The sequence below is a fragment of the Ailuropoda melanoleuca genome, chromosome 6 (assembly GCF_002007445.2).
Source record: "Ailuropoda melanoleuca isolate Jingjing chromosome 6, ASM200744v2, whole genome shotgun sequence".
NCBI lineage: Eukaryota > Metazoa > Chordata > Mammalia > Carnivora > Ursidae > Ailuropoda > Ailuropoda melanoleuca.
Window position 1 is genome coordinate 57302138 of NC_048223.1, and position 15779 is coordinate 57317916.

The 15779-nt window shown below is 37.5% G+C and overlaps 1 protein-coding gene across 6 annotated transcripts in view; it reads left to right on the plus strand.

Moving 5' to 3' along the window:
- ARID4B (AT-rich interaction domain 4B) overlaps window positions 1–15779 on the plus strand; it is a 146548-nt gene that overhangs the window by 961 nt on the left and 129808 nt on the right. For all 6 annotated transcript variants that reach the window (XM_034662494.1, XM_034662496.1, XM_034662497.1 and 3 more), the window contains exon 2: window positions 309–363. In XM_034662494.1, the coding sequence (XP_034518385.1) occupies window positions 358–363 (6 nt within the window). In that variant the 5' untranslated portion in view covers window positions 309–357. The remainder of the gene's footprint in view (window positions 1–308; window positions 364–15779) is intronic.

The window sequence follows — 15779 nt, forward strand, 5'->3', positions numbered from 1 at the left end:
GCCGGCCCCGCGCCGGCCCCCGGGCTTGTTGTGAGTTTCTTCTCTGACAGAAATGGCGTCATTGTCGGAGACGGGAAACTCCGTCGGGTCCCGACAATGGGGACGGGAAACTGCCGAGCTGTGTAGGTGGCTGGGTTTGCGGGGCTGGCGAGGCCACAGGGAGCCCCTCATCGGCGTTTCGTAGTTCGGGGGCTGACGTCCGCTACGGCTCTTTCTTCGGGGTTCAGGCTTCGCTCGGTTCCCTCCGCCTCCGCCAGCGCAGAGGGGTGCCTGTGGTGTTGACTGGGTGTCTTTTGTTTCTCCTCCAGGTGCAGGTGAATCTGGTGTTTTCGAGGGGATCGCGGTCCCGGAATCATCATGAAGGTAAGATTGCTTACGGAAAACGATCTCTGGGGTTCTAGAATTGGGGAACTAGGGGGGTTTGATCGAGGTCGTGTGTGGGGCCTCCGAGTTTTGCCGAGGAAGGTGTGTTTGGTGGCTTGGTGCCCGAGCCCCTTTCCCGGGAGACGATGGGGGTCAGGTGGTGTGGCTCTCTGTCGGCTTTGCTGTGGAGTTGGGGCCACTTACAGGATGTCGCACTGAGCATAATTCTCCCATATAGAACATTTCTTTTTGCAGGGTGAGACAGGAGTAACTGCATGAAATAAAGTGTTTTGAAGGTAAAACAGAGAAAGCAGGTCAAGTAATCTGACTCCAGAAACTGAACTGTATTGTGGTTCTAGCGATTACACTGATGAAAGAAAATCTCATTGTGTGAACAGTACCGTGAATTTTTAGCAGAAGATCTATTTGGTTAGCCATGAAAATAATTTCCATTGAAAGATTTTTAAAGAGAATCTTCATGATCTTTACACAACTCAGATAGCAGTTTTTCCTTGTATTTTCCTGGAATTTAGGATTATATGGTTTTTTATTTTTTTCTTTGTTAATCCATTTAGTCTGTAAATTGTCAGATGTTGTGATAAAACCAATGTGGATTGATGTGGAAAACCCATGACCAGGTTCCTCTTAAATGTGAACATGTTAACTGAATGGAGGATAGTGTGTAAAAAGTAGAATTTACTTAGTTGGTGGAAGAAATTATGGCAGTGAAAGTAGAGGGTTTTTTTTTAGAGGCTATGTAATTGAATGTTGTCATTTTTTAGTGCATTGGAGAATAGAAAGCCTTAGATATCTGACCTGTTTAGATTCAACTGGTGGAACTTAGAGACTAGAGATATTTTTCATCCATGACAAATTCAGAAGTGCTTGATAGGGTAGGGTGTGTTCACAAGTAGAGAAATGCATAGAACAGTATGTGAAAATGTAAACGTTGTTTGCTTTTGATGGTTCCTTTGAATTATTTGAAAACAAGTTTTTTTCTCTTCAGATTGACTGCTTTTATAGTACTGCATCTAAATGAAAATATGTAATGTTTGTGTTCCTGGAAGAAAGTAAAAAGCTGTGACTACTTAAATATTTATCAGCTATACAAAGTAATTAAGTTTAGGCTAGGTGGTTGTTTTTTGTTTTTGTTTTTTTTTTTAGTTTTTTCCTTCTTGTGTTTAGGGTGCTATAAACTATCTGAAACAGTTTATATCTGTTGAATTCCTGTCTCACCTTCATGTAAATGAAAAAAATAATCAATGATGTTTCAGAGACAGATCCCTTTTGTTAGTCACAGATACTAGCTATAACTCTGACCTGCGTAAAACAGTGACAAGTGAATTTGTTAGGAAAAACCGTGTATCTTCTTGGTGTTGGGTGAGAATTTCTTAAGAAAAGTGTTGGGTTGAATAACAGATAATAAATTCAAAAGCTGAATAATAGAGGATTTAGTTTGTGATAGATAGTGCAATCTGTCATAGTTCCCAGTGTAGTGCCTGGCACATTTTTGGTACTCTGTTAATGTTTGATTAAAAGAAATGTTGTAGGGGCACCTGGGTGGCACAGCGGTTAAGCGTCTGCCTTTGGCTCAGGGCGTGATCCCGGCGTTATGGGATCGAGCCCCACGTCAGGCTCCTCTGCTGTGAGCCTGCTTCTTCCTCTCCCACTCCCCATGCTTGTGTTCCCTCTCTCGCTGGCTGTCTCTGTCTCTGTCAAATAAATAAATAAAATCTTTAAAAAAAAAAAAAAAAAGAAATGTAAGTTGAAGGTCCTTAAGATTTAACTTTTCTTTTCTTTCCTTTTCTTCCTTTCATTTCCTTTTTTTTTTTTTTTAACTTGCGTGTTTAAAAAATGAAAGTACGTTGGAACCTTTAGCCTTAAAAGTGTCATAATATTAGGCAAATGCAAATTTTTTGGTATCATTTTAGAACTACTAATTTTAAGTGCTTAGCATTTCCATTAACATTGCCTTTTTAAAAAAGGGTACTACTAATGTTGAAAGGAAGGAGTTATTAAAGTAAATTTCTAATTTTATACAAGAAGAACTTCCTGTTATTGTATGTATAGTGAGTCTTCTCATTGGGAGTCTACTGATAATCAGCAGTACTACAAACTTAGCTTATTTCTTATAACTTAATTTCTTACATGGTGAACATTGAGAGGTACCTATGGTTGGTATTTGCTTTAACAAAGTTGCAATTCAAGAAGTATTTAATAGTGATTATATTGGGCTCACATTTTCTCTTTTTTTTGTGTTCCCAGTTTCTAAATTGTAATGACAACTGAGCTATAGAAGGATTTATGCTATTTATCAGACCTTACCAAACATATTTGTACTTTGAAGCAAGGTTTTAAGTTTTTATTATCTGTTTTATTAGTCACAAGAAATTTTTACATTTTATTAAGTGACAGTGTATTGATGTCATTGAAAGAATGTTTAGTAATACTTTTCTGGTTGTTGCTTTAAAGTCCCAAAATACAGAAAAATGTATATATCATTGTAAATGTTACATGTTTTAGAAACAATTTTGCTGTAGTACCTCAAGAGTTTTTTTAAATAAAGCCCCTTTACTCACTAGTATATTCTATCTTGTAATATTTTTGCCCGGTGTGTTTTTGAGAAATAGCACAGTAACACAAAAGCAGTTTTGTTCTTAACATAGGTCATGATGTTGGGGTTACGTTGGATTTACTTTTTATACTTTCTATAGATCTTTCGGTGTCAGTGATAGCACATTTTCAGGAAATCCTAGATTATTAAAAGTTTGTAAATGATTCCAAGACTTAATTATGTCAGATTCACTTCCTGCTTTTTTTCTAACTAAGACTGTTTTCTGCTTATACATTGTGCACGTTATTAACATCTCTCATTACATTGCAGTAAATTTTCAAGTGAAGTAGGAGAAGCTGGAGAGGCTGGAGATTTCAGAAACTTTATGGGATAAGTGATTTAGATGGTTGTGCTTAGAATCTTGGAGAGATGGGCTTTTTCAGATAGATGTATCCTTCTCTTCTGTACCACTGATTTTAGAACACATAAAAATGATGGATTGATTACAAATGCCCTTTGCTTGTGTGAATGTTCTCACTCCCCTGCCCCTTTCCTCCCACCTTCCTTCCCCCTTTCCTTTCTGTGGCTCCTCCTTTCCCTTCCTTTCCCCCCCATTCCTTCTTTTTCTTCGCTTCCTTCTTTCCTCTCCCTTCCTCCCTCTACCCTTACTCTCTCTATCCCCTTCTTCTTCCCTTCTTTCTTCCTCTTCCCTCTTTCATAAATCATTCAACAACAACCCTTTCCATGCATCAGGCAGTGTGGAATGAAGGTGAATAAGCTATCAGATCTGCCCTCAAGGAACTCACAATTTAGTAGAAGACACAGAAAAATAAAGCAGAACAGCACATCTTGAATTATAAAAGTGTTGACTGCAGTATATAGTAATTGTGGTAAGTGCTGTGGGAGGACAGAAGAGGACATCTAAATCAGAGTCATGGAAAGTTCTCTGGTGGAATTGACATCTAAGCTGAGTGTTAAAGCTTTCATTGGACAAAGAAGGGTAGAAAGGAGTGTTTGAGACAGAAAGGGGACTACATGTTGGAAAATGGAAAAAAAAACCCCAAAATCGTGTATTTGGAAACTCTTAGTTCACTGTGCCTAACTTAAAGCATGATGTGTTTGGGATGGGAATAGGAGGGCAGTGATGGGAGAAGGCTAAGATAGGGAGTTGAAAATTTTCTTGAACGGTACATGGAAACACTGAAGGTTGTTAGAAAGGAGTAAAGTTGATGGATTTATATTCTGGAGAGGTCACTTTGGTAGTATTGTCGTATGTCATAGGGGAGATATGAATGGAAGATCTGGAGATTACAGGTGAGAAGTCCAACTGAGATGTGGGTAAGGGCTTGAACTAATGCAGTGTGGGTAGATCTGAGATATCCAGGAAATAGAATTCAGGACCTAGTAACTCGCCCTAGGGTGGGAAGAAGAAATTTCTGTCTTGGGGCATGAGCTTGGTATTATTGTCATCTGAAGTATGTTGGCACTGAAGTAAAGATGTTGTGCAGGGTTTTGAGTGTTGAAGGGACCTGTAGGATGTCCACATCCTCTAGTTAAAATGTAAGATTAAGAGAGCAGGTAGGATGAAGAGAAATCGAGGCTTGGTTAATTCAGTGTGAATGTTAACTCATAGTTAACTTTAAATTGTATTATTTGAAAGGATTTACATCTATAATGTGGCATATGTATTTTGTCCTATGAATTTGTGGTCTTTTGATGAACAGGTAGTTTTGTAAAATACTGACTTGTGTTCTGTCTAAACTGCTAATTCTTTGTCTATTGTAATTTTTTAAAAAAGCATGTTGGATGAGTACATATTTCACTGAAGAATGTATTTTTGCTACTTCAGTCTGTGAATTCAGTCACTGAAGAGGTAATTGTGTGCCCTCTGTGTACCAGACATGCTTCTAGGTATTGAGGATACAGCAGTAAACAAAACAAGAGTTCTTCCTCTCATGGAGTTCACTTTAAATTAGGATACAGAGACACCAAGCAAAAAAAAGTGATAAGTGCTGTGAAGTAAAGCAAAATCAAGATAAGAGATTACAGTGACAGAAGGTGTTAACTTTAGATGAAGTCTAATAAAGGGCCTGTTTTTGGAGATGACATTTAAGCATCATGCGAAACAGGTGATACAGTGAGCCAGTCAGTTATCTGGAGGAAAAGTGGTCTAGGCAGAAAATACAAGTGCTAGGGTCCTTGGGAGGAATGTTTTTGGCCTGTTTGACCTTGGCATACCTTAAGGAACAGAGCTGGAGTGGTAGGAGATGAGGCTGGAGAGATCAGAAGGACCAGTAGAGTATAGGGCCTTGTAGGCCATGGGAAGGACTTAGAGTAAAGTCTGAGTGTATTGGAAGTCACTGAAGGATCTGAGTCACTGAGCAAGAGAGTGAAGTGATATACATTTTTAATTGATAACTGTTGTTCAGAGAATAGACTGTGGGAGAGCAAGAGTAGAAGGAGGGGCACCAGTGTCCAGGCTGCCAAGTTAGCTCTGGTGAGAGATGGCAGCGGTGGACCAGGTGTGAGAGGTGGGTGTGTTGCAGGTGGGGATGATATGATTTGACTGGATTGGATGTGAAGAAATAGTTCTGCTTGCTGCTACTTATGGTTGACTAGTCCCTCCCCTTCCCCTTTTAAAATATGTTTTCTGTGATTAGTTGGTGGATGGGATTCTTAGGATTGAATGAATACAGCCAAGAAGGCATTCCCAACTCTCCCCTTATTAGTGAGCCATGAACATTGAGCTGAGCAGTCCTGTCCATCTTTTTTTGTTTTGTTTCGTTTTTTAATTTTAGGAAAGGAGATAAAATTCACCCTTTCAAAGTGTACAGTGCAGGGGTGCCTGGGTGGTCAGTCGGTTAAGCATCCGACTCTTGAATTTGGCTCAGGTCATGATCTCAGGGTTGTGGGATTGAGCCCCGCATCAGGCTCCACGCTCTCAGCAAGGAAGTGTGCTTGAGATTCTTTCTCCCTCTGCCCCTCCCCATACTCTCACACACTCAAGCTCTCTCTCTTTAATGCTCTCTCTCAAATAAATCTTTAAAAAAAATAAAGTGTACACTTCATACTTAGTATTTTCACAAGATTGTGGATCTGTCACTACTGTTTAACTGCAGAATATTTTTGTCTTCCCAACAAGAAACCTGTACCTATTAGCTGTCACTGCTTGTTCTCCTCCGCCTTTGTCCCTCCCCTGGCAGTCACTAATCTACCTTCCGTCTCTAGGGGTTGCCTGTTCTGGACATTTCCTATCAGTGGAATCATACAACATGTGGCTTTTTGTGCCTGACTTCTTTCACTTAGCATAATATTTTCTTTTCTTTTTTTTTTTTTAAGATTTTATTTATTTTTGCGAGGGAGTGAGTGCAAGTGAGCACAAGCAGGGGGGAGGGGCAGAGGGAAAAGCAGACTCCCCACTGAGCTAGGAGCCCGATGTGGGACTCAATTCTGGAATCAGTCCTAGGAACCTGTAGGATCATGAGCTGAGCTGAAGGCAGATGCTTAATGGACTGAGCCATCCACATAGCATAATATTTTCCAGGTTCATTTTGTAGCATGTATCAGTACTTTATTCCTTTTTATTGGTGAATAATGTTTCATTTAATGGATGTGCCACATTTGGCTAGTCCATTTATTAGCTGTTGGACATGTAGATTATTTCTGCTTTTTGCCTATTATGAATAAATGCTGCTATGAACTTTTGTATGTAAGCTTTTGTGTGAACATATATTTTCAATTTTCTTTGGTCCTAGGCGTGGATCTTTCTGTTTTCAGGGTAGTAACACTATCTTTGGTAACCCTGTTGAGAGCTGAGTGTTTAACTTCAGATACTTTGTGCCATTGTATCACATGGCCACCAAGAATTTGGACACTTAAAAAATTTATCCGACATTTATTGAACACTTATGTGTTGGTCTCTGTTCTAGCTATTTAGGATGTATCAGTGAACAAAACAGAAAATCCTGGCCTTGTGGATTTCACATTTTAAGGTGGGGGGGCAGACAGAGGAGTAAACATCATCTAATTTCTTAGGTGGAAAATAGTATGGAAATAAGAGGGGAGCTGGATAAGGAGGGTAGGAAATGAGGGGGTTGGGACAGTTATAGCGTTAAATAAGGTGGTCAGGTACGTATATTGAGAAGACATTTGCACAAATACTTGACTGAAGGATGTGCAGGAGTTAGTCATGTGGCTTTAAAGGCAGCTCAGAGGCCAAGGTAGCTGGATTAGAGTAAGGAGAGAAGAGAACAGGAGGGGTGGGTCAGACAGATAAAGGGGATGCAGCTTGGGGGCAGAGCAGATCAGATCACCTAGGACCTTGAAGGCCTTTGTTAAGGATTGTGGTTTTTACTCTGATGGAAACAGAGTTTTACTGTGATAGAAATAGAGTTTTACTCTCATAGGAACTCTGAGTTTTGAGCAAAGGAGTTATGCAGTCTCATTACAGAGTGGCAGAGTTTCATTATATTTTTTAAGGGCTCGCAGACTGCTGTGTTAGAAACAGGCTGAAGGCAAGTTGAAGATAGAATAGAAGCTGACCAGTTAGGAAGCTATTTTAATAAATGATGTTGGTGGGATATTGGCCACCACAGTGAGGTAAGTGAGGAGTGGTCAAAGTCTAGATCTGTTTTGAAGGTAGACCCAACAGGAGTTCTGGTAGGATTGAATGTAGAGGAAGGAGAGTCAAGGAGAACACGAAGATTTTTGGCTGAATAATTGAAAAACTGGCATTTAGGATGAAGTTAGGGCCGTGTAACTTTTGGAAGTAGCATTATACTTTATATTTGTGAAAAATGCTAACTGCTGTGTTGCTCTGTGAAATATGGCTATAAACAAGATACAGGTATGCTATATTAAGTTTTTAGTAATAGATAAATGTAAAATGGTGGCAAACTTTTGTTCTAGATGAGTTGTTTAAAAATAAAACTCCTGCCTTCCTTTTGGTGTCACAGAAAAAGCTGTTTCAAGTATTCTATATGACACTCACAGTAAGCAGTGGAAACCATAGTCCTAGTTATCTTTTGATATTTAAATGTTGTAGATTGTAGAAGTTATGGATTTTGATAAGGCCTCTAAAGAAAGTGTGTCAGTCTTTTTTCTTTTCAGTTGGGCTGCCTTTATATCTAATGGACATTGAACAAAACAAGCTATAACTAGTTTTTGTTCCCAAGATAATTGAAATATTTTCATTTAATTACTATACATCAAAATAAGACTGTATGCATATTTGTTATCTCTTTACTAATCGGTGTGTTTAACTTAATTTTAAAAGAGAACTTTTGTATAAAAATTAGACATTTCTGCTTTCAGAAGTACTGGAAATTCTGACATTCAAGTTTTCCATGGAAGATAATGTGTTTTTAGAAATCTGACCATTTTCATTCTAAGATTCAAGATACCATTCAGGTTTGGGGAGGGGAAAAAATGAGATTATAAAAAGTATATGATCTATGGGGGTCAGTTGACAGAGACAGAGAAACCAAACTTCATGTTTAAAGTTCTATGCTAATGATCATATTTTGGCTGGTAAATAGAAGCAAGGGACAAAATAAAAGGCAAGAAAAAAGGAAAGTTTTAAATTGACACATATCATACTTTGAGTATAGTTCCCAGTATTCTTTAATCAGTATTTGCTCATGCTCTATTCAGAAGGTCCAAGTATGGGCTTCAGGATTGCTATGAATCTCTTCTCTCCCCAGAATTATGTACAAAATTTCATATAGCTACAAGCTTTCTTGGGAAGATGAACCACAGCTTTCATCAGCTTCTGAGTGGAACCTGTAATACAAATATTAAGAAACACAGCTTTGTGGTATCACCTGTTAGATCTGCTGGTAGTCCATTTTAATAGGAATAGTTGTTTGTATCTCCTTCTGATCTTATCCTTAAACAGGTTTACTGGTTATTAGTTATTTTCTTTCTTTTCTTTTTTTTTGTTTAGATGACTGTACAATCTGAAAAGAGTTTTTGTTTTTGAAATGTTAGCATTTATGTGAAATGCATATATAACTTACAATATTTCACTTTTTGAATTTCTAAGAAGAATTTGAATTTTTTTCAGTTATAAATAAATAGTTTTTGATTCATGGAAATATTTTATAAAATAATTTTAAAAGGTTGCTCTAAAAATCTGAAAGTGTAGTTTTTAGCATGCTGGCTTTATTTATGAAACTATTTATTATAAAAATTAATGTGTGTTTGCTCTTTTTCCTCATTCAATTATTTGCCAAATGGGGTCATCCAAAGCAAGGATAATATCTAACTGTATATCCAGATGTACTTAGCTTTAGGATACAACTAGAGATTGTATTACTCTTGCTGGTGCGAGTGTCTTTCCAGCTTAACATTGGTGTTCGCAGTCAGGTGGTACAGAGGCTGATTCTCTGGACCACTATGATTTCTAAGGAAGAAAATCTTACAGAAAATAGTGTGTATCATTTAAAAAAAAAAGAATTTATTTATTTATTTGAAAAAGAGCTAGTGGGGAAGAGAGTATGAGCTGGGGGGAGGGGCAGTGGGAGAGGGGGAAGTAGACTGCTGAGCAGGAAGCTCAATGCAGGACTCGATCCCAGGACCCTGGGATCATGACCTGAGCCGAAGGCAGACTCAACCGACTGAGCCACCCAAGTGCCCCTATAGCACTTTCAAATGATAAATTGAGATGTCATTAAGAGAAGAATAATTCTGTAATAGCTTTATGCTACTAAAGTGTGTCAGATTATATGTAGTTTATCTTGGGTGGTGGTATGGATACTTTATATAGATTTATTTAAGCCATTTTCTTCTAATTTATAAATAAGTTTTTGGCAATGTGACTTAGCTCTAGGATATCTGAAGTCCTGTGTCAAGGCTTTGCCAAGGAACAGGTTGCTGTCTCCTAATTTGATAATTTTGCTGGGCATAATCATTTATGAGAGCATAATTGCAGTACCTGTTTAATAATTTTTTTTTGAAAATCACTTATTTTTTAATCATTTACTTTAATAGCAGAAATGGAGATTATAAACCACAAGACTTTGAGCAAATGGCATTTAAAGAAAAGATTCACTTTATACCGATAGTAAAAAGCTATACTTGAATATGACTATAAAAATCATCTTTGTTTAGTTAAAGTGCCCAATAAACAGTGTAAATGATTAAGAGCATATGGCTTGGAAAGAGAGGTCTTGTTCCCAGTACTGTCTCACTCTGTTCTTTACTTGGCTGTTGAAGTTGGGCAGAGTTATTTATTTTTGCAATGAAAGGAAACATCAGTTTATTTTATTTTTTTTGTAAAATGGGGATAATAATAGTTGTCTTACAAAGTTGTGTAAGTACCAAATGAAATAACATTTAAGATGCTTTATACTGCACTCGGCATAATTCTGAGCAGTCAGCATGTGGTAGCTTTATTATTCCCATAAAAGCCTGTCACTTCTTTTGTAAACTGATAGAGTGAAGATTCTTTAATCAAGACTGCTTGGAATTCAGTTGGGACTCTCCTACCTACCCAGGTTGTGGGCTGTTTTCTTAAACCTTCTAAGAAGGCTGGTGTCCTTGCCTTAAATGAGAAACGTTTGTAGTACTTACCTCATGGGGTTATTGAGGATGATTAAATGCAATAACAGGTTCTATTACATGGTAAATTTTCAATAAATTGTAGCTATTATTGTTAGTTCTTTGGAAAGAATGTGAGGACTCTTGTGAGTTTCAGTAGGCTTTCAGGGTGATATAGTCACTCTAATCTTTTTTAACTTAAAAGTTGATTTGGAAGTTTGGTGGAAAAGTTGTAAGTTTGTGACTAAGGTAAAGTCTGTTATTTTTGTCTTTATGAATTCCTTAAAAACAGAAAATTTAGGGGCACCTGGGTGGCTCAGTCAGTTAAGCATCTGCCTTTGGCTTAGGTCATGATCCCGGGGTCCTGGGATCCAGCCCTGCCTCTGGCTCCCTGCTCAGTGGGGAGTCTGCTTCTCCCTCTGCCTGCTCCCCCTGCTTGTGCACTCTCGCTCCCTCTCTTTCTCTCTGTCAAATAAATAAAATAAAATAAATAAAAGAATATTTCAGGGAAGGGGAAAACCAGATTTCTTTATTCTAAGAACTCTTTGCTTCCGTTTCAAACTTTTATTTTATCCCAGCCGTCCCTTCCTGATGCAGAAGCTTCTCTTAGTAAATATAAGACTTGTCCTCTCTTCTAATTTGCTGCTGGTCAGATGGGATTCTTTCAAGGGAAAAGTAAATTTTACTTCCAAGCCTAGAGGTTGTTATTGGATTAGGTGAACCACTGGAGATATTTATTTTCTGGATGAGCATCCACCTCTAGCCTTGCTTATGTAGGGCACATTTTTTTCTTCTCTTGATCCGATCACTGTTCTGATGTGGCAGTTAGTCACCTGAAGCTGGTCTGGCCTCGAGAGCCTGTGGGGGTGGGGCAAATGAGTGATGGGGCCCTGCCAAGCCTGTCTCTACTCTAGAGAGGAGTAAAAGGAAAGCTGAACTGGCCTGAAGACAAAGGAGCTACTATTGCTGTCAAAGTTTAAATGAGGCAGCTTGGCTTACGCCTATTTGGGAGTTTTAAAAAAATGTAGCTTTCCATTTTTTCAGTTTTATCTTGGTAAGGGTATCTCACCAAAGGACCCATCTCTATTTTTTATCTAAATATCCTTGCTGGAAGTTGTTAAGTAATTTTAAGAAAAGTTGTTTTGTGTCAGGGCTTTTGACACTTAGTCACCTAATTTTGCTTTACCCTAACTTGGAGACCTATTTTTCTAAACTAGTTCTATTCCTAGCAAAATTAAATTAGTAAGTTTTTAGGGCACCTGGGTGGCTTAGTCGGTTAAGCGTCTGCCTTTGAGTCAGGTCATGATCCCCACATTGGTCTTGCTGCTTAGAGGGGAGTCTGCTTCTCCCTCTGCCTTTCCCCTTGCTCATGCTTGATCTCTCTGTCTGTCTCTCTCCCCTTCTCAAATAAATAAACAAAACATTTTAATAAAAAATAAATTAATAAGTTATTATAAAAGCAATACAAGTTTGCCATAAACATTAAAAATTACAGAAATCATAAAGTGAATAGTGAAAGTCATTATGTTCCTCAGTCTCACTTCCTGTGGGCAACTTGAGCTAACAGTTTGGGTTATGTATTCTTCCATACCTTTTTCTTTGCACATATACATTTACAAAAGAGGATTTTTTTTTGTTATGCTTGGTTTTTCAAAAATGGGCTCATACTGTAAGTATTGTTCTATAACTTTTAAACAGTCCTTCTGCATTAGTACATGACAGCTTTGTCATTCTTTTTTGATGGCTTTAGCAAGATTTTATTTGCTTTCAATATGCTGTTTTCTCTACCACCAAATGATTTGTATAGGACACCACTATGTTTCTTTAGCCTTAAGTTTTGGCAAGTATGTAGATACCTCCTTTATAGCAGTGTGTAGCATTCAGTAGGTAATCAGCAAGTATTGTTAATTTATTTGAATAATCTAGTACTGCTAGGTGGTGAATAGTCCCAGTCTTCTGTAGCATTTATGACAGCCCCTCATGGCCCTATGGATTATTATTACGGCTACTAACTAATATGAAATCTTACTGCATGAGATTGCTATTAAAAGGTAAGCTGTGAAGTTAGTGAGGGAGCATCCCTGTGCTGTATGGCTGCTGCTGGAGAAGCTAATGCTATTCTTGGGATCCCTAGTAGCATTTATTAGAATGGTTAATTTTAGGACAGGCTGCTGTAGGCATTGACCCCCACAGATGGTTCAGGTGAGAATATGTGGTTTAGAAAGGATTTTTTTAACACTACCGTTAAATGTTTTTAAATGGCACATTATGTTTTTAAAGTTTGATAATCGTTAGTTATTTCTTATAGTATCCCTTTGAGGCAGGTCAGCAGCATTTTTCCTTTTTTATGGTTGGAGAAGCAGATGCAAAGATGTTGAGTGATTTGCCCACAGGCACACATTAAACTGATGGCAGAATCTGTTCTCTTGTTAGTAAACTGAACCATGCTGCCTCTCTGCTAGTTATAAGTGAGTAATAAAGCTGTTTCCAATTGGTGACCTTTTGATGGCTTTATGGAACAGTGAATATAGTTTAGAAACCTTTTACCTACTTTCTTTATTGGAACAAAATCCTTTTAAAGCTAGAATTTACCTGTATCATGGTATTAAATATTTTATGTAAATTTATCCTATTCTTTTAAAAATAGAAATAAATCATAGGAAAACATATTAAATGAACTGCAGTGGACTTAGTTCTTCTGGGAGAACCTTTACTGGGTTGAAAATTAGTATTGTAAATTAGAGGAAAATGGTACGAGGCTTTGAAGAGTTAATATTTTATAGTAGGAGAAAAATGAATCCTCAGGTCATATTGCCAAGTAATTTTGAATGGAAACAACTGTGGCCTGTAGAGCTAAAAGAGACTTTCAAAGATCCTTTGGCTCTGTGGATTTAGACCCCAGCTACTGTAGCAAGTGACAAAATGGGTTACCTAGACTAAAAAACTACAATCTGGGCGGCATCCCTAAAGTTATAAAATTTTCTTGTCGATTGGAAACATTCTCTATTTACTTGTTTGGACTTGATTCTATTTTTCTATTTCCTCTCCCCCAGTATAATAATAATAATAATTTTTTCCTATACGCAACCTTTTTTCTTTCCAGTTGAAAAGAATTCTAACTGTAATCTTCTTGTGTTGATAGAAGGAGATCGTGGGGAAGTTTTCAAATAATAGGCAACATTTTGTAAAAAGATTTAATGGAAGGGATCATAGAGAGCCAGAAAATTATATATTCAGTTTTGGAGTGTTAGGACAGATGCTTTGACATGAGTTATAAGTATGTGATAATAAGTAATGGTTAATCCTTATGTACTTTGGTAATTAGCACAATCCTGTATTTTAATAAACATATAATTTCTAAATACAGTTTTTACAGCTATAGACATCCCATTTATCCCAAAGTCAAGCTGTCATCAGTTTTTGTCTTGTTTTGAAATAGTATTAAAATATTTATCACACAGCCTCTGCCCTTGTTGTGTTTTTCATGACATCATCAAATTCATCATTATTATCATGATGATTTTGCTACTACTTATTTAGTGCTTAATATGTGTCAGACATTTTCTACATTTTAAAATGTAATTCCCAAAAAAATGGTGAGAGGTACATATGAATATCCCTGTTTTGCAGATGAAAAAAGTAAGGCTGAGGAGATTATGTAATTGACCTAAGTAAATTATGCCACTAGTAAGTGGTAAAGCTAGGTTTTAAACCTGAGCTACTCCAAATCAGAGATCTTACCAATACTCATACTGTTCTGCCTCTCATTTAACATACATGTCTTTACTTAGATGTCTAGTTTGCTTAGTCCACGGATGATTTAGAAGTATCCACTTCTTTATGAGTTGTGAGTGTGTGTGTGTTTATGTTTATATGTACATATAAGGGTAGCGGGAGAGGGATTTTGAAATGGGCACAGTGAGCACTGGGATTATTGAAGGAAAAGAAAAGGGAGACACTTTAAAAACTGAGACAGAGAAGTGTATTCTCGTTTAGTAATCCTTTCCTTTTCACATGTGGACCTTAAACTATCAGGTTTTAATAAGTTCCATTTTTTTTAAGTTTTTATTTTTAAGTAATCTCTATACCCAACATGGGGCTCAGACCCACAGCCCTAAAGATCAAGAGTTGCACGCTCTGCCACCTGAGCCAGCCAGATGCTCCTGTTCCTTCTCTTTATGGAACCAGGGAAGCGGAAGAATTTAGAAAGGTCCATTAAATTTTCTTAAAAAGTAGGATTGTGTTCTGGAAAGTATAAATTTCACTTATTAAAAAAATTAACTTCTGTGCAATACTTCATTCTTCCTTGGTACTGGGCAATAAATTGCTGTTGTATTTTTAAAGTATATTTTAAAGTTCAGGATTAATTACTATTTAATTTTCTTTAAGAATCAAGAAACTTTTATGTAAGAGTACACAAGTTGAATTTTGAGGGATTAAATGCGACGGAGGTTTTTATAGCAAATCATTACTAAATGTTACTACTTAGGTTCTTTATAAAACTAGTAAATTCTTGCAGAGCAGTGACAGATTTAGGTTCCATATTTGTTTCCTATTGCTGCTGTAACAAGTTGCCACAGATTTGGGGCTTAGAACAACACAAGCTTATTATTTTGCAGTTCTGGAGGTCAGAAGGCAGAAATGGGTGGACTGCATTCCTTCTGCAGGCTGGATGGGAAATGTTTCTTGCCTTCTCCAGCCTTTGGAGGCTGTACACATACATTGCTTTGCTCCTGACCTATCCCTATCTTCAAATCTCTGACTGACACTACTCTTCTGCCTCCCTCTTTCACTTATATTAAGACCCTTGTGATTTCATTGGGCCCGTCCAAATAATCCAGGATAATCTTCCCATTTCAAGGTCAGTTGATTAGCAACCTTAATTCCATCTCCAGCCTTATTAATTCTCCCTTGCTATTTAGCAATATTTTCACAGACTCTGGGGATTAGGATACAAACATCTCTGGGGAGGCCATTATTCTGCCTACCGCAGGCTCCTTAGTTTAGCAAAATCATTTGGCCTTTTAGACTTTTCTATAAAATGAGATTTGTATTTATTGTTTACCACAAAGGAATTTCATGAAAATGGAAATTCCATGCCAGTACAGATCATGCATAGAATACACTCAGAATTATTACCAGATGTTTACTGGTTGATCTTTACTGGTTCATCTTTTGGGTAGATGCTTGGGGATAGGTGACCATTGGTCTTGCTAAACTCTGGTCTGAATACTGGAGTTAAGTTTGGCCTCTCGAAGCAGAACAAAATGTCAATAACTCAGACGCTTCCCAGAGAGTGAAGCTTCACTGCTGTTGTTTACTT